Source organism: Lissotriton vulgaris, chromosome 1_1, assembly GCF_964263255.1.
Source record: "Lissotriton vulgaris chromosome 1_1, aLisVul1.2, whole genome shotgun sequence".
Taxonomy (NCBI): domain Eukaryota; kingdom Metazoa; phylum Chordata; class Amphibia; order Caudata; family Salamandridae; genus Lissotriton; species Lissotriton vulgaris.
The window spans coordinates 389,581,721-389,601,244 of NC_141685.1; the positions used below are offsets into that span (position 1 = coordinate 389,581,721).

Genomic DNA, 19,524 nt, shown 5'->3' on the forward strand with positions numbered 1-19,524 from the left:
GGTAAATTAAATAGGCCAAACAGGTTAGACCAATCTTACCATATTTAACACCGAGAGCACACCCATGTAACACTGGACAGCAGTGCTAAAGTGCCCAAAGTCCGAAAACTACCAACACCATATCGGAAAAAAGGCTAGGAAAAAGGCAAAAAGTTTAGAGATGACCCTACAAAAAGGGCTAAGTCCAACACGTGTATCAACCAGACTGGGATACTTGTTCTTGTTTTTAAAAGATTAAAAAAAGTGGTTGGAAATCGAAAAATGTGAGGATGTCTTCCTTATTAGGAACCCATGTGGGTGTCATGCTTCATCATCAGGCTTTTTGCTCCTCGTGAGGCCGGCACTGCAATGCCCCATGGGCCCTGCGAGAGGGTTCTCTGTTGAAGATCTTTATAGTAAAACAGTCATGATGATTCATGGAGTGTGCAGGGCCGACAAGTGAGTGGTTATATGATCTAAAACTACCTAAAAGGTTCCCATGACGAGTTTATGGGGGGTCCCATTGGTAAGGTTAAAAACAAGGTAAAATTATGGCAGTCGATGTTATGAAGCGCGACTGTCTGGTGAGTAAAGTATAAATACATTGTGGTTTATACTCCGTCAGGTCGACATGTTTCATGCCCCGATGGTCCAGGAGAATCAGTGGCATTTCTTCAAAACCAAAAAAAAAGTGTAGACCTTTCTCTGAAATAACGAGTGTGGAATTGTTAATATATAACATGCTCTAGTGGTTCAGCATATGGTCATGGGAGTACTTGGGATATGCTCACCCTATCATGCATCACAATCCAACCTTGTAAAGACACTCGCATAGGGAGAGCTACCTAAACATTTTGTTGTATAGTGCAATGTCATGCTCTAATTTGTAAGCATTATTCGTGGTTCTTTATCAGAAGGTGCAACCCATATCCACGTATTCTGATGTCACCTCTATGAAATAACAATAGGAGAGTGTGTCACTCACAAAGTGCCATGACAGACCAACATATAGTAACATATAAGGTAATAAATAACACACAATCAATCTTTACTTGTGGTATCAGACATCTCGGTCGATATTAAAGAGTTTACTGGCGCCCTACTCTAGAAAAGTAGAAAAAGGAGACTAATAATGAGGCTGATAATTAGAAATGTGCCTCATTTATTTTGGGAAACTCATTTGTCAGCAAACCCTGAAGGGAAATGAAAAACACAGCATTTGTTTGTTACTTGTGATAGAAGTTCCGTGATCTGATCTCTTTTAGTCATGCATATTCTATTTAACTATGGATGGCACCCAGTTACCTCAGCCTAGTCTTGCTGCCTCTTTTACTCGCCGCTGCTGGCCACCATGACCCCACCCGAAGGTGAAAGTTAACAATGCCTTCGAAACCTTCCACATTCTTACCTTCCATCTTCAGTGAAAGCCCTCTAGAATGGGGAACAGAAGAACAGTCCGGAAGTACAACTTTTTCAATGACTGCTTCTTAAAGTAATGACTGGAGAATGAGTCGCACTGACAGGTGTTTATCATCCTCATTCTGTAAACCAAATCTCCAATACCCAGCCACCTGTGCACCCAAAGGAAGTAAAGTGCACAAACCGTTACACATTCGGGCAACAGACATTTATAAAAGGTTTACTTGTAAGGAGCGTTGGCGGCAAGTAAGCCTCCTGAACGTAAGTGCATATGAACACTGGCTAGGGTTACTGAATGGAGAAGGATGCATAGCTGAGTACCACCTGGGCCGCAAGGTTTACTGGTTGTTTATTTATTTATTTAAAGGTTTTATATAGCGCTGGCTAGACCCAGAGCCAAAACAAAGCACTGACTGGAACATGACCCAGATAAATTATCGGTGGCAGTTGTTAATTCACGCAATAACTCATCATTTTCCCCCAAAAAAACGATACATAGCTATGATACATATGTCTACAGAGAGTTTCAAGAGTGAAGAGTGAGGACGGTTAGAGGTACAAGAGAAGAATTGAAAAGCAGTTTTTGTCAATCAGAAGGTAGATTAAACTGAAAACAACCTCAGTATAATAAAATTACTTGTCAGTACAGACACCAGGGTAGGAACATCGACACGGTGTGAGCTCACTTTCCCAACTGCATAGGTTAAAAACAACATGAATATTCTGACCTGGACTACACTGGCTCAGTAGATTTGATTGCACAAGATCACACTTCAGACTTCATTATTTTGAAACACAGACCAAGAAGGTGTAAGGGGGAAGAAAGGCAAATTCTAGGGAATTGACCAGTCTCCTAGAATGAAGAGAACTGGATTCAAGTGCTAAGTAGCCTAAATTCAACACAGATCTTGTTGGTTGTGGATCTGTAAGGGGGAATGATACCTTACAGTCCTCTTAAATCCTATCCAATAAACACTGTTTTAACGGCAAAGTGATGTGTTCTTGACCAGATGGCTAGGAGGAAATCAGGTGCCTAATGGAGGCCCTTGTAGCCGTGGAAGCAACCCTTCATGGGGTTCCCATTCAGCCAATGAATATCTTTGAGATATGGGAGACTCCTCGTATTCTGCAAGGGACTTCTCATTTTGCATTATGCCACAGAAGTGACGATTCTCGTCCTCCTTTGTTGGGAACAGTGAGGAAAGAAAACAAATTACCCCTTCAGGCATTTGCTGACAGGGAGTGCAGGCCTCCAGAGTCAAGGCTGCCAATGCCTCACCTTAAAAGAGACCAGTGGGGTGCATATCATCTCTTCTTTGGTGAAGACTTGTTCACAGGTCACAAGAGTTTCTGCCCATTAAGGAGTCTACTCCATATAAAATAAAAATAAAAATGTGTTTTGGTTTTGTCCCCTCTGCCAGTGCTCCATTCTCAACATGTGCACAGGCGGCCATTTTTCGGAAGATAGGATTCTGTCTGCGTCGCATACATAGCCTGAATGGCTAATGAGGCACTGAATCCCTAGAAAACTGAGGGGTATTTCATAAAAAAAGTTCTAGCTAATTTAAGGCTAAACAGTGAAGTTTACAGCACATCTTTCAAACATACATTGGCTAAGCCATACTATGTACCCCGGATGACAGATATTTATTCCAATAATTTGGGGTCTGCCACAGTGGCCAGGAGAAATATTTTTCCAAAACAGAAATTATGAAGTTGTCTGTAAATGACATATGTACCAGAGAAACTAAACTGGATGCACTGGAGAAAACTATAATAATGTAATGTGATGTGTCCCAATACATGGTCATACAAAACCCAAAGCTGCGAGAAATAACTCCATGTTTAAATTATATATCAGGACATAAATTTAACTAGTCTTCCAATGCAAGTGAAGAGTTCATGAAACATCTTATGCTGTAAAAAATTATGCTAAATATGCCAGCTTTGAAGGTTTGCCAAAAAGGTATTCCAGAGTACTACTGAAAATGCCAGTCTGGAGATACAATGGCCCAACATCATGTACAATATGTGGCACCGAGAAGCAAGACCTCATGTATCTTATTTGTATATGCCCTGGCTTAAGGCAGACCCGGGTGTGGCTTTTGAAAAAGATATTTATTGAGAGGGGCATTAGGTCTTGTAGAACTGCAATAATCAAGAGTTTGGACGCAACGGATCCCCGTGTAAATTGTAAGAATATAACATTTTTGATACAATATAAACAGATAATAATGAAAAAGGATAACAAAATCACCATGCCATTGATGGAGTAGTGTTTGGCAAATATTAATATGAACTGTTAGTAGGGACAGCATCATTGACTATAATAGTGGGACTAAAACAAGTAGCAATGGAAGCCCTGCTTTTTGGTAAATATATATTGGGTTAGATATATCGTTTTTATTAGATTAGATAGGTTTTAAGAAGAATTGTTTTTGTTTTTAGCCAAAAAGTCATTAACACTGTATATTTTTGTATGAAATGTTTTTATAATCTGTTGAAAACTTTTGCTAAATTTTAAGGAAAAGAGAATATAAATTCTTTCGATATTGTATGGTTTTTATTACCTGAAACAATAAAGATTTCATTCATTCATTCAGTCTGTGAGACGTGATCATTGATGCTCAAAAAAAGAAGTCAGTCCTGCTGTGGTGGCAGGCAACCACTTGCTGTTGTACGGAGCCAATCGCAGTGCACAGGCTGATGTCAAGGGTCATAGGACTGAGCCACTGTAGTTAGTCGTTAGTTTATATGAAGTGCCATAATGTTAGTTTCCACATATCAACAATAGGCAAACGGCACACTTGTCATTTACTACATTTTCGTAGTATGTATACCAGGCTTATGACAGAACCCACATTGACCATGTTTGTGGCACACAGTTTTCATTGTACAAACTGAATTTTCACATTAGTTAGTAATGTGTTTAGGTGTCTCATAAAGTGCCTCAACATGCGTAATTTTGGCTACTATTGAGTGTTGCAGGAAAGAGAAGGAGCACGAAGAAGCATTATTAGAACAGGTTCAGTCCAACTGAATGCAATATGAAGCATCCCTGTGCAGTATTATTCTAGCTATGTTCACATTGATTTGTGGAAAGCCTATTTGAAGAGTTCAATCTTCTGAACAGGAGTTGGTTCCACTAGGTAAAGTGCCACTACACTCTGCGTATCCATTGTCCTGGCTTGTACAGCACCATTGTAAATCATGTAAATAAATCATATACTGTGCTGGTATCTATGGCACAATGGGAAAAGAAAGCTGCAGTCAACACCAGCAGAACTAGAGTAGAAAAAGAAAAAACTCCAGCCAACAAGGCACCAAAGAGAAGCTTAAGAGCAGACCAGTGACGATGTATTGATGGTTTTGCCACAGAAGCCCAGGAAGCAGTAAGCCATGATAACTTGAAAGAACTCTGACGGAACAAGGAAACTCTCCAGCAGATACAGCAAGCCAGAAAGACCTGTTCAAGACAAAGACGGGAAGACAATCATTGTTAATGAAGGTCAACAATGAAGATACGTGGAGCACTTTGAAGAACTGCTGAACCAGCCAATGCCACAGTCTTCACCAGACATACAGCCAGCTGACAAGGACTTGCTATTCAAATTCAGCAGAACAACCAAGGAAAAATAAGGCAAGCCATCAAGCATCCAAAAAATGGGACAGCAGTAGGACCTGACAACATTCCTGCAGATGCACTGAAGGCAGACATTGAACCATCAGAAGACATGCCCTATATAGGTGTTTGGAAGGATCTGAGAAGAGGAAAAGGTGCCATCCGATTGGAAGTAGGGATATCTAATCAAAATCCCCAAGAAAGTTGACCTGAGTAACTGCACAAACTACAGAATGAAAACTTTTATATGAACCCGAGGCAAAGTGTTCAACAGAGTCATCCTGAACAGAATGAAGGAACAAGTTGACCGTCAGTTTTGAGACCAGCAAGCTGGCTTTACAAAGATAGATCTTGTACAGACCAGATTTTACCACTCCTCATCATCATTGAGCAGTCGATGGAATGGAACTCCTACCCCCTGTTGTGTGGCGTTTTAGGCTCCGATTGAATTTTCCCGATTCATGCCCTTATAAAGGTACAATTCTTGTTGCCCTTATATAGGCATTATAAATTAATCCCTTATTTAGGCATAGCCCATGCTACCCAAATACAGGAATGGCTACTTCCATCCGTTCACCAAACATCACAACAATTTCTTGGAAAACCAGCTTAAGCCGTTAGGGACTTCGCCTTGCTTGAATATTGATTTCTCCAAGAACTCAGTTAGTTTTACAATGAACATAAATTCCTTAGGGGTTCATTCATGACGTTCATATGCCGGACTTTACGTCAAACTATGCCATTCCTAAACACCTTCAAGGTATAAATATACCTTCACTTGCTATAGCAAGATACAGTGGTTCAGAGCAGTTCAAAGACCTACTTGCCCGACGCAACTCGCTACAGCAAGTGCCAAAGGAAGCCAACTTTCCAGCTAACACACTGATCAGGAAGCTGCCCTTCTCTGCTGAGAATCCAGCTCCAGTGTTTCCGGCTCCCCTTGCGGGGTGTTAGGAAATCGAGTCCCGAGACAGAGGTACCAGACCTCCTTCATTCTAAGGTATGGAGCTGATTAGAACCTAGAGAAACCTTTGGTAGATTCTTGGCAAAAACTAAACCTATGCTAAAAGACAAACACCTACTTTCTGCCTCGTCCTAGACTTAGGTTAGGTACATTGTGGTAGACGTATTTTAGAAGCACCAGTTGAGTATTTTAGTCTGTTTTGTATGTATGTATTTTTATATGGCTTAGAAACCATACAATTCTCTTACAGTATTATTTCATATTACTGTTTACGCTGTATGCATTATACTTTGCATTCTGCATAACGATTGTAGCAGTTCACCTCTCTTGCATGAGAAAAGAGACTGTTCAATAAACCTTTTATTGAAAACGCCCGTCTCACTATTCCTCTGCAACTCTGTAGAAACGAAGCATGCACGATTGACTGGTAGAACTACTTATCTATTGTTTCCATGACTCTGAGAGATATATTCTTATTTTTGGGAAACAAAGTTGTCAAGTTTATGCAGTTGTCAGAAACTAATCCCTTCTTGTGAATTCGAGAAAGTTTCTAGTGACCTCTGAGCTAGCTGGCACTCACTATTAAGTTTAGTATATTCGATAGAGACCTTTTGATATAAGTCCTACTTCAAATCTATAGGATATATTATTCCAATGCGCAGAGCCTATTGGGAATATAGGAACTACACTACACCCCACATGTCATCTTCATTGAATATAAATAACTAAATAATAAATACTTGGATTTGTAGAGCACAGCTTATCACCCATGAGGGAATCCAGGCGCTTTTCATAGGCACAGGAAGATTAAGTGATTAGCCCAGAATCGCTGGATGATGAGCTGAGGCTGCGATTCAAACCTGGATCCCCAGGTCCAAAGTCTTTTGCTCTGGCCGTTATCCTTCATCCTCTCCCCATGAGAAGGTATTTGACAGCATGGACAGAGAGACTATTTGGAAACTCCACCACCATTTTGGTGTGCCAGATAAACTCATAAGAATCCTCATTTACTCTTATGTAGGAATGACCTGCAAGATAGTCCATGGAGGACATCTCACAGAAGCCCTCGAAGTGAGGATCGGAGTCTGCCAACATTGTTTGCTCTTGTCTGTTCTCTTCCTGCTGGCCATCGACTGGATTAAGAAGACATCCCCAGCAAGGAAACAAGATGGGGTCCAGTGGTCACCTTGGACGCAGGTCGATGACATGGAATTTGCAGACGACCTGGCCCTATTCTCCCACACCCATCTGCAGATGCAAGAGAAGATTGACAAAGTCGCAGCACAACCGCATCCGCAGGGCAAAAAAACAAGATCCTGAAGGCTAAAATTGCCAACACAACTGCAGTCACTTTGAGCAGGTGATGCACTGGAAGAGGTTGAGGCCTTCATCTACCTGGGCAGTGTCATAGACAAGAAGGACGGCATAGAATCGGACGTCAAGGCAAGAATTGGCAACGCAAGGGCTACCTTCATTCAGCTAAAGAAGATCTGGAGCTCCAAGGATCTAATGATGCAAACCGAGATCAGGTTTTTAACACCTATGTAAAATCAGTACTTCTGTATGGAAGAGAAACTTGGAGGACAAGAGTGACCACCATAAACAAAGTCTGGACTTTGATCAACTTCTGTCTGAGGAAAAACCCCAAATCCACTGGCCAAGCACCATCAGTAACAATGCTATGCTATGCTATGATATGGGTACTTATAATGTGAGCAGCTGCTCCAGCAAAGGAGCGTCCCGGCGCAAGACAAGGTAGAACACAGCATCGCTAAAAGCAAAGAATAAAGGATACCACTACAGGACAAAATTAAAATAAGTAGGTTTTGATAGCCTTTCGAAACATCAGAAGATCCTCCATCAGACGGATTTCTGCAGGAAGAGAATTCCAGAGCGCTGCCGCTCTCACACGAAAGGATCGGCCCCCAGCCCGACTGAGCTTAAACCGAGGAACTACAGCGAGAGCTTGGCCAAAGGATCTGAGAGAGCGGGTAGGAATATAGAGGGACAAGAGATTGGTGAGGATCTGGGGAGCAAAACCTTTCAAAATTTTAAAGGCCAGGCATAAGACCTTAAACTGGATTCGCATCCTGACCGGCAGCCAGTGCTCGAAACGGAGCAGAACCTAGGAAGGCCAACTACCGCTCTAGCAGCAGCGTTTTGAACGCGCTGCAGGCGAGTGATTTCTGCCTGATTGGCCCCCACCAGTAAAGAGCTGGCGTAATCCAGCCAGGAGAACACCGTCGCCTGGATCACCAACTGCCTGGTCGAGGCGTCAAAAAACTTGAGGACCGGTCTTAGGCCCCGAAGAACACCAAAGCAACAGGCCGCGGTTCTTTTAGTATGGCCAGCAAAACTAAGGGTGGAATCCAGCCAGACTCCCAGATTTCTCAATTCTGTAACCGGAGTCGGGGACGGCCCGAGTTCCGGAGGCCACCACCTATCCCCCCAGAGTTCCGCTTTCTTTCCGACAATCATGATTTCAGTCTTTTTTGCGTTGAGTTGGAGACAGTTGGCATTCATCCAACCAGCCACCGCCCTCAGTCCACTCTGAAACCTAGGGGCATCCTGTTCCGCATCCCCGCTGATAGTAACCGCTAGCTGAGTGTCGTCGGCATAAGATACCATATTCATGCCCCACTGCTTGATGACATCAGCCAGCGGTCTCACGTATAGATTGAATAACGTGGGACTCAGCGAGGATCCCTGCGGAACCCCCATGGCCAGAGGGTGGAATTTGGACTGGAAAGGCGGGGTGGCAACGCAAAAAGAGCGATTGTCAAGAAAGGAGCGAAACCACTGCAGAGCGAGCCCACCGATGCCACTCTCCTCCAGGCGGTGCAGAAGAATACGGTGCGAGACGGTGTCAAAGGCGGCACTGAGGTCTAATAATACAAGCACCGCCGTCTGACCTGCATCCAGCACCGCACGCAAATGCTCCACCATGGCGAGGAGGGCTGTCTCCGTGCTGTGGCCGGCACGGAAACCGTTCTGCGTGGGGTCCAGGACATTGGCCCTTGTGAGATGGTCTGAGAGGGCCAAATTAACGTGTGCCTCCGCAACTTTCGCCGGCCAGGGGAGCAGAGAAATAGGGCGGTAATTCTCCGGTCGTGAGGGGTCCAGCGAAGGCTTCTTCAGAATTGGAAAAACCACCGCCTGCTTCCAAGTGGTCGGAACTACACCCGAAGCCAGCGAAAGATTGATCAGGGAGCACAACATGGTGCGTCCCAGAAAAGACTGGTCTCTAAGCAAGGCAGGTTTTAACGGATCCGATGGGGAGCCGGACTTAATTTGCTGAGCCAGTTTGTTAAACCCCTCAGGAAGTAACGGGGGGAGGGAATGCAGAATAATATGGCCTTGAGTGCCGACTTGTGCACCTGGAGGTGGTCCAATACTAGGGAAAGTCTGGTAAATAGTCTGGACTTTCTGTAGAAAGAAAGAAGCCAAGGCCTCGCAGTGGGAAGTAGAGCAGGCTAGCGGGGAAGAGATCCTTTTCGCTAAAAGGTCTTTAAGGACTTTAAAGATGGTCTTAGACGGGTTCGGACTATTACGAAATTCAGAGGAATAGAACGCTGCGCCGGCTTTACATATGGCACAATGATAAAGCTTGACAGAAGCAAGATATGCAACTTTTTTATCAGCCTCGTAAGACTTGCGCCATTGTCTTTCCGCCCGTCTGCAGGTGCCTTTCAAGGTACGTAAGGCACTATCGTACCAGGGGCTTACCTCTCTAGAGCTACATTTGCTCAAAGTAATGGGAATCAGGGAGTCGAGCACCTTGGTAATCCACCGACAAAAGTGATCGTAGCCCGTTTCCACATTTTCTAGTGGCCCTAGCGGCTCTTCCGCCAAGATACGATGCAAATCCTCCAATCTAAGTTTATTCCAATGCCGTCTAGGAATCAGTCTGGCAGGCGGAATAAAAGGGACCTCAGGCAGAGGGTACCTAAAAGATACGAGGAAGTGGTCCGTCCACCCTAGTGGGGAAATGGTCAGGGTATAGGCTTCAGCTAAGTTTGAAAAGAAGGGGTCCAAGACATGACCCCCTACATGAGTGGGCTGGGATACCAATTGAACTAACTGAAGGGCCTCCAGGTCCGCTAGGATGCTACTAACAGCCGGGAGGTTCTGGTTGTCAAAGTGAAGATTTAGATCTCCCAAGATGGAAAAATTGGCACAGCCAATAGCTAACGAGCTAACGGCGTCGGGGAAGGCTTCCCTGAACGCAACATCGCTGCCAGGAGGTCGGTAGACAACCATCCCAGAAAGCGAAAACTGAGGGCAATGCCCTATAGCAGCAGAATTTACAAGTCCCAGCTCATAAAAGAATTATGAAAAAAGGCAGAGGCTTGATAGGTCACACCCTCCGTAAACCCACATCATCCACCACCAAGCAAGCCCTCACCTGGAACCCTCAAGGGAAATGGAAAAGAGGAAGGCCAAAAAACACCTGGCGTTGAGGCCTCATGGCTGACTGGAGGTGATGGGTTACAGCTAGAGTTAGATTGAAAGAAAAACCCAAGACAAAGATGGCTGTTAGTCTGGGTTCATGGCCTATACCCCAGGGTAGTAGCAATAAGTAAGTAAGTAATCTTTGGAACCATTGTCTTGCCAGAAACCAAATTGCCCTATACTGTAAAGCTCATTTGAACGCAAACACCACTACCAAATTCCTACATACCCTAGTGCCCATTGCCTGCCTCTTCCCTTACTATCCTCCTCCTTCTACAGCCAGGGTCAGGGCACCATAGTAATTGTAGAATTACCTGATGGTAGAAATTGGTTTACTTTAAATCTTTAAAAAGAGCTAAGGCCCCTGGTCCTGACGGCTTTTCTATTAAACTGATTTCTTCCTTTTCATCTATTTTTGTACTGCATTTGTATGAGCTCTTTTCCTCCTTTATATTACACTCCAACCCTGAAGGCTACTTTCTCAAAGCTCTTATAGTAATTCTCCCCAAACCCGATAAGGATCTTTCCCTTTGTCAAAATTATCGCCCAATCTCCTTAATCAACTACGATTGCAAAATCTTTGCAAAAATTCTTGCTTCCAGATTCGAAGGGGTTATTCGCCATATTATTAAACCTGATCAATCTGGTTCTATTAAAGGTAGACTCTCCTCAGATAATGCTAGGATGCCCTCCAACATTATAATGCTGGGGAGGAATTACTCTGATCCCCTAGCTGCATTATTTCTTGATGTTGAAAAAGCTTTTCACCGTGTAAATTGGTAATTCATGATCAAAACTCTCCAATGGTTTAGTTTCGGCCCCAAATGTATTTCACTTATCAAATGATATACTCTAATCCTAATGCATGTGTGTTTGTCAATGGTCTTTTATCTCCCTACTTTAACTTACATAGAGGTACACCGCAAGGATGTGCCCTTTCTCCTCTTTTGTTTCTTTTATGTCTAAAACCCTTTCTTGAGCACATTCGCCATAACCTGCTTATAAATGGCTTTCTCCATAATTCCCATGAAATTAAATGATCTGCTTATGCAGATGACATCTTAATTTATCTTTCAAATCCCTCAACTTCCTTACCTCCTTGTTTACAGGAGATTGACTTATATTCTAAAGTATTTGGATACAAATTAAATTTCTCTAAAACTGAAGTTTTACCCTTAAACCCTTTGTTACCAATTCATGTTTTCTGACACCAATTTTAAATGGTGTCCATCGAAGATTAAATACCCTAGAGTATGGTTTTCCTCTACCATTCCCCAAACTCAAACCCATAATTTTACTTAAGACTCAAAACTTACTCTCCTTATGGTCCACCCTACACTTGTCCTGGTGGGGCAGGTTGGATACTATTGAAATGATGATTGTACCGCTTATTCTATTTCTGTTTTCTATGTTACCCTTTAAAATTCACAATTACTATTTTAATCAAATTTGTACTAAATTTCTCTGGAACAATAAACCTGCTCGTATTGTTTTAACTAAATTAATGAAACCAAAGAATGAAGGGGTGTACGATTTCTCAATTTTAAGCTATACCATACTGCTTTTCTAATTAGACAAGTATTTGCATTAGACAGACAATACCATGATGATCCGACACATAGTTGGATTAAGTTTGAACTTTCTTTATTACATTACTTTTCTTTTTATGACATCTGTTTTAAATTGTACTTTCATATCTAAATTCCCTACTTTGAAATATTCATTGTTTTTAGATGGATCTAACTTTCACCAAGTCTTTCTCACCTCATCTATTTGGTACAACAAATGTATCAAGTTTCGCCAAAAATCATTTTATTTCAAACACTGGAGAGAGAAGAATATTATATACGTACACCAACTTGTATCTCATAATTCAGTCTTGCCTTTTGATGCGCTACAAGATTAATATGACGTACCTTCCTGTTTTGCTCAATACTCTCAACTGTCACTGGCACTTCAATCATTTCTTTCATCTAAATGTTTTCCTACTATCAACACTGTATTTATTCCCTCAACTCCTCTTCACAACATCTCTTTCGATTCCAATCCTAAAGCCTCCCTTATCTACAAACTTGTATATACTTCTATCTCTGACAGACCAAAATCCAATATTGAACTAGCCCTCTCCATCACTCTTTCTTCTCAAAAATGGGATAAACTTTGGCAGAAAGTTTATTCCACCTCTAGAGCTGCTAACAACAATATTTACTCACAAAATTAATGCATCTTCCTCCCTTTTTGCTGGTCATGCCTTTCCATCAATGGTACATTATCTCATTTGATTTACCATTGTCCTAATGTTCTAAAATCTCTGGGATCCGTTTGGACTAAATGCTCCAAGTTTTTTTCAACTATCTATCCGACCTCATGCACATCATACTCTGCTTAAGCTGAAGTTATTTGATCTTTTTCTTGCACTTGCATTTAACGTTATTCCTACTTGTTGGAAAGACAATTCTAAGAAATGTATATTAACATGGTGGAATCTTATTTGTGATGAACATAGAACTTCTACTGTTTCATCTTCATTTGTACCTCAAAGAATTAAATCTGATTTACTTTGGTTACCCTTTACTACTTTTCTATCTATACACTCTTCTTTACACTCATTTTTCCTATGAGTTCTCTTCTCCTTTCCTTTCTTTCTTTTCTTGTCCCCTTCTTCTTTCCCCCGCCTCTTTTTTTCTTTTCTTTTAACAACCCAAAATTATTTAGACAGATTATTTATTAGCTAGGTATCCTAATGTTATCTATCTTTTTGTTGTTACATAAGGCTGTACTTGTTACACACTTTTATCTATATTATGTATTATCGATTCCATTTATTGTGCACTCTGCAATGTTTTCTTAATCCCTTATGATAACTATGTCCTGATCCCTGTTTGTTATTCAATAAATATTACTTAAAGAATAAAAAAGAAATTGGTTTGATGTTTAACTGGGGTCTAAGACCTGGTCAAGCAACGACCACAGTCCTAGTCAGCATTACGCACAAGCAAGCCCCAAATTAACCTGCGCTCAACCCCCTGGTAGCTTGGCAGTGCAGACAGGCTTAACTCATAGGCAATGAGAAAAGTATTTGTGAAACGTTTCAAACAGTGAAAACTCAATACAAAAATACCCCACATTATGTTAGGAAAAATAGAGATTAATTTATTTAAAAAAACAAGATAAAAATGCCAAATGTCCAATGAGGCTTATTGAACAAAGAACTTTAAATATTGGTTTGCTGAGCATTGTGAGGATCCGCGTTGAAGATACGTTGTGCAACCAAAGCAATGTCTCAGTTCTGAGATGCAGTGAGGCTGCGATGCGAGGGCCTCCGTTGTCGCTGAGGATCCCGTCGCTGGGACTTACAATGCGAAGTCCGGTGTTGAGGATGCAGCTCGCAGTGGGGGCAATACGTCCCTTCTGAAGAACTGTGAGGCTGCGATGGGCGCTGCGGCATTGTTGTTGATACGGCCATCGGTGAAGGATGCGGGGGCTGGCACTGAGGCTACGTTTCGCAGTGGTAGTTCTGAAAGCATTATAAGTCGCGAGGCGATTCAGGTCTCATGATGGGTCCAATTCATGCAGCAGCGGAGATGCATCTGTTCTGCTTAGGGTTGTGTCATGCAACAGAGTAGATGTGTTGGTTCTACTGGAACCACAGAGGATGGTAAAGCACCTCAACCCCACTTTCAAGGGTCAGGGACTGGGGTGGCCCCACTTGGAATGGTAGTCTCATAAATGGCAGAGTCTAGGTGCAGATTCAAAGTTGTTGGAAGCCTTTTATTTCTCTGAGGCTTCAGATCAGGACGCTAGCCCTTTGAGACGTACTGCGTTCAAATGGTGCAGGTCCAGTCCTTCTCACCCAGACAGGAAGGCAGCAGGTCAACACAGCAAACCAGGAGTCCGGCAGAGTGCAGTCCAGCAGAGTGGCAGTTCTTCAGCCGCACAGCAGTCCTTCCTGGCAGCGTATCCACAGGTCCAAACTTCTACAGGTATGCCTTTGAAGTGCACAGATGCCCTGCCTTCCTGGCCCTGTCTCCAAACTAACTACATTTCTAGAATTGTAATTTAAATCTGACTTCACCATAAATTTGGATTTTAAATTAAGATTCCAGAGACCCCAAACATGAACCAGTGATCTCTTCCTATTTGGAAACTACACTTATAAAATGTAATAAGGCAACTCCAATGCTATCCTATGGGAGAGATGGGCCTTTACTAGTGAAAAAGATATGTAAGAGCTTTTTACTACTAGTACATATAAAACTTTAAAATGTACATGTTTTTTAAATACATTGCAAACTGCCCTCTGAGTTTTCTTGACCTAGTTTGTTGTCTAAGATATGTATTGAAAAGTAAGGATTGGGCCTGACAAGGTTTATTTTGCCAGGTCGAAATGGCAGATTAAACTGCACACACAGGCTCTGCAGTGGCAGTTGGCAGCCCTGTGACATGTTTAAATGGCTACTTAAGTGGGTGGCACAATCACTGCTGCAGATCCTCTAGTAATGTTTAATTTACAGGCACTGGGTACAATTATGTACCACTTTACTAGGGTCTTAAAAGTAAATTAAATATGCTGATTGGGTATACGCCCAATCTACTATGTTTTAAAGAGAGCGCACAAGCACTTTAGTGTTTTACTATTCGCTACAATAAACAACACGGAGGCAGCAGAGAAGCAGATGGAATTGAGAGAGCAATATGGGAGAGCGGGATGGAATCTCATGTGCGAAATATTAATGTGGACATGGGAGTGCACAGAAAAGCACACAAAGCTTTAGACAACAGAGTGCAAGGAGCGAAGAAGCATATAACGGACCCAACTGAAAAACAAATGCACTCTCATGGCGAGTTGCATAAAAGTTAAAAAGATTTCCAGAAAAGCGAGCAGTTGTGGAAGAATGGACTGAACCAATTAGAGAGTGGGTAAAAAGGCTATGCTCCATCGGAAGGACAAAAAAATGCTCAAAGTTCTAAAAGAAAACCAGGCAAACCAATGGCTAGAAAGCAAGCACATGTGAGTGACAAAACACAAAGCCAATGGTAAATAATGGGCTGAATGCATTCCAAGGTCAGCTTTCGGAATGTCCTTAAAAAGTATTTCGTAACCAGACAGATTTACTGTTTGGTAGACTAAAATCTAAAAAGGTGCTAAAGCAATGAATGGTTACTCTGCGGATGGCTTGAGAAGGAAAGGAGTGCTCACTCCAATTCTAATAGAAGAGCCAGAGAGAGAGAGGAACCCTTCACTTCATTTGTCAGGCATTGGACCACATCACCACTACCACCACCCTTCCCTAACCACCACTACCATACTCTAACCACCACCACCCGCCCCAACTAGAACCACACTAACACCATCACCCCACCCTAACCACCACCCAAACAACCACCCGAACTTTTACCTCTCTAACCATCAACCCCACACAACCCTAACCAATTCCCCCCTTCCATCACCCTAACCACCTCCACATCCCAACCCTAACCACACCCACTCAGACCACCACCCTAACTACAACACAAGAGCCACCACTACCATCAACCTAACCACCACCACCTTATTATCCATCACCATCCTATCCTACCCACTGCTACCAACCCTAGCAACAACCACCCTATCCAACAGTCCTAACAATCATGTAACCCTAATCACAACCCCTCTAACACCCAACACCGGCCTAACAACTGCCACCTAACCCTAATTACCACCATCCTAACCACAACCATCTCCTGACCCTAACAACCACCCTAAACACCATCAATACCACTAAAATAACCACCACAACTAACCCCCTCACTGATTACTACCACCATACCCAGCCTACTAACATCCTACCCCCCATCATCGCCCTACCACCACCACAACCACCACCACCCTACCCTACCCACCGACCTACCATTACTACCTTCACCACCACCCCTTTACCACCTTTCTGCCACCATCACCACCATCCTCAGAAACACTACCTCTCCCCTTCTTCACCACCAGCATCCTACCACCACCATCTTCCTTATCACCACCACTGTACTACCACTGCCACCCTAATAACCACCACCCTGTCCACTGACACCAAACATCCCTATCACCACCATAACCACACCCCTTAACCTCATCACCAACATCACCCCAGCCCAGCCAACAACTGCCCGTACCACCACTCTAATCACAGCCGCCACCATCACCTTAACTACCACAACAACCCTAACCACCACAAACCTCACCATCGCCACACCCTACTACCAGCCTGACCACAACCAGAACTACCACCCCTAAAACTACCACCACCTTAAATACCACCACCCTCACCATCACCACCCCTCACCACCACCACCAACCTACTACCACCCTCAGCAGCCTTACCACCACCTCATCACCACCACACTAACCTCCCTGCCCAAACCACCACCCCCTTTTCACTAAACATGGCTCTTAGTTCCTATAAAAGCTCTTCATTTTTTAACAAACATTCTAAATTCATTACTTGAATGTTGTTTTCATGGAAAGTTGAGGCCTATGTTTACGTTTACTTACTCTTGAGTAACTTGTTCTCGTCTGAAACTATGCATCTGAGTGTCCAGTAAAGCGAATTCATATCAAAGATTAAGACCCATTACATATTGTCTATATCTATCAACATGTTGGCCTCAGTCATGGAAATCAATATGTGAACGTTGAGAAGGAACTTTATGGCCTGATGTTGCTGTGAACCCTAGGGCGAGTGCTCGCTGAGCAGATTCACAGTTACACAAAATTCTTATTTGATTGCCTTGTACATTTTAATTGCTTTGCAGTGGGATTAAGAAAATGTAGTGTTCATCGGATTACATTGCATTCTGTTAATAAAGCAACCTATACATCCAGTGAATCTTGCTTTGAAGTCTGGTTGTGTGTGCGTTTATGTGTTTCTCCCTCCCCTGGAGCATATCCTCATAACTTATGTTCTTCCACTGCTTACTTTTCAGACACTCCTTTTTTACTTTTTAATTAAGAACTCCATGAGAGTGCATGTTGCAGCCAAGTATCTCCCTTATGTACTTCTCTTTGCCCCTCCATCGCCTTCCATGTTGATCTCACCTGTGAGCTTCTCACTCATGCCCTGTCGTGTCGTGCTTGCGCTTCTGTGCTTCTCCCCTGCATTGCTTTTTGGCCCCTGGGCTTCTCCCTGTTACACATTGTGCTCTCTTGACCACGTGCCTCTGTTCCCCTTTGCTCCATGTCGCTCTCTCTTGCTTATTTTGTGCACTTCTCCCGCCGTCCTCCATGTTGTTTGCTACCCCGTCATCTGCGATCTCCCCCACCACCAATGGCCTCCATGTTGCTTTCACCCCTGCTCTCCTTCTTGCTTCCTTCCAGCTCCCTTTTGTTTAAAAAAAACTAAAAACTTTGACACTACGTTTTTTTTGTTTTACTTAACCAATCCAACTTGGATCACTAAATGAAAAGAAACACACCCCCCCAACCCTCTCCCCCTTCTGAGAATTATTACAAGGCTGCTGCAGCCCGTCTACTTTTTTTTTTTTTTAGTTTCCTCTTTAGCAAAGACAAAAGTTTCAAAAGGCAAGACCTATTGACTTTACCAACGTTTGTCACCTGTGTCTTGTTCTCCAAAGCCAGAACTAGGTAAACTAGCTACATGTAAAAGTGAGCTGCTCTGAGTCAGCAGTGCATGTTCGGCTCCGCCATATGTGGACACGGGCGGAGAGTTGTGGCTAGAATAGGGCCATGGGCTTTTTCCTGAACGGATCATGGCTGCTCCTTCAGCCTTCACAGCAGCATCAGAACAGACCATGTTTGATTGATCCTATTTGGCCAACCGTCCTTGAGCTTCCTAAGTCACATCCATGCTCTAATAGACCAGTAGAATCAGCCCTGCAAATAGAATATTCTGACTCCTTGCAACGTTTTATTCTCATTGCTTCTCAGTCTCAAAGCCGATTGCTAGTGAAAGTTAATGAACTAGGCTCGAATGTTGCTTTGCAGGATTTTGTCATTGTTAAGGTTTAATGAAAATGTTATTTGTGTGTGTGTGTTGTTTTTTATTAGCTGCACTGCCCATGCCTACAATCGCTGCTCTTGATGGCCACGCACTGGGAGGAGGTTTGGAGCTGGCGTTAGCATGTGATCTCAGGACAGCAGGTATGAACGAATAGAACAAAAACAAGTTCCAAATGCATCTTTGCAGAATTATCACATGTGTTGTTCTTGTTCTTTTGGCTTCAACAGCATGATGCAAGTATGCACAGATCATTTCAAGGGGACTTTTTAAGCTAACAACGGTGAAATACATGTTGTTGCAGTTATGCAGAATTACAACATCTTGCTGTTTGAAAATATTGAGTTTGACATTTAAAAACCAAACCATCAGCTGAACTGAAAATAGCAGTACCACAAATACCAGCTTAATGTTATTAAATATATGGACATTGCAGCAAAGAAATCAGAAATATTGCCCGAAGCCAACCAACAGAGACATATTTAGACTGTGGCAAAAGGAGGAATGAGCCTTCGTCTACTGTTGCTAGTCTCTCAGTCACTAACTAAAAGAGAGGGCTTGAGGCGGGTATGTGTCAATCATATGACAGTGTTTCCGTCTCCTGCAGCGCCCGGCAACCCCCACTATGCTTCAATGTGGTTACGTCTTTTGCCAACCTGTTTTTACATGGCTTGGCTGAGAGGACGTAGGATGGCAGTGGGGTGGTGGTGCGGCCTGCCTGCTCGGGGCTGGTGGTAGTGCACCTTCTCCCCATCTATCAGGATTTCCCCAGCTTGAATTGCCAGAGACTTCCATAGCCACAGGCACCATAAGGTCCTGCAGCAGTGTGTTAACGGTAAAAGGGTCCCTTTTGTTGGTGGTGCATGCTTACCCTAGAGAAGGTAATTGTAAAGTCAGGAATCAGGTAATTTAAGTAGAATAAGATTTATTGCAAGAACACAGGAGCAAGGTAGGACACAGCCTACACAGGTCTTCTTCCACAGCAACTGTCCCCAAGCCACCAGCATAGAATGTTAAGGACATAGCTGAGATACAGAAGCTTGAAGGAAAACAATTCCAAAGAACAACAATACATATATCAAACACAACACATCTTCCTC

General features: G+C 43.0%; 1 protein-coding gene across 1 annotated transcript in view; it reads left to right on the forward strand.

The window, feature by feature from the left end:
- ECHDC2 (enoyl-CoA hydratase domain containing 2) overlaps positions 1–19,524 on the forward strand; it is a 137,833-nt gene that overhangs the window by 66,457 nt on the left and 51,852 nt on the right. The window contains exon 5 of the mRNA XM_086952449.1: positions 18,475–18,567. Coding sequence (XP_086808575.1) covers positions 18,475–18,567 — 93 coding nt within the window. The remainder of the gene's footprint in view (positions 1–18,474; positions 18,568–19,524) is intronic.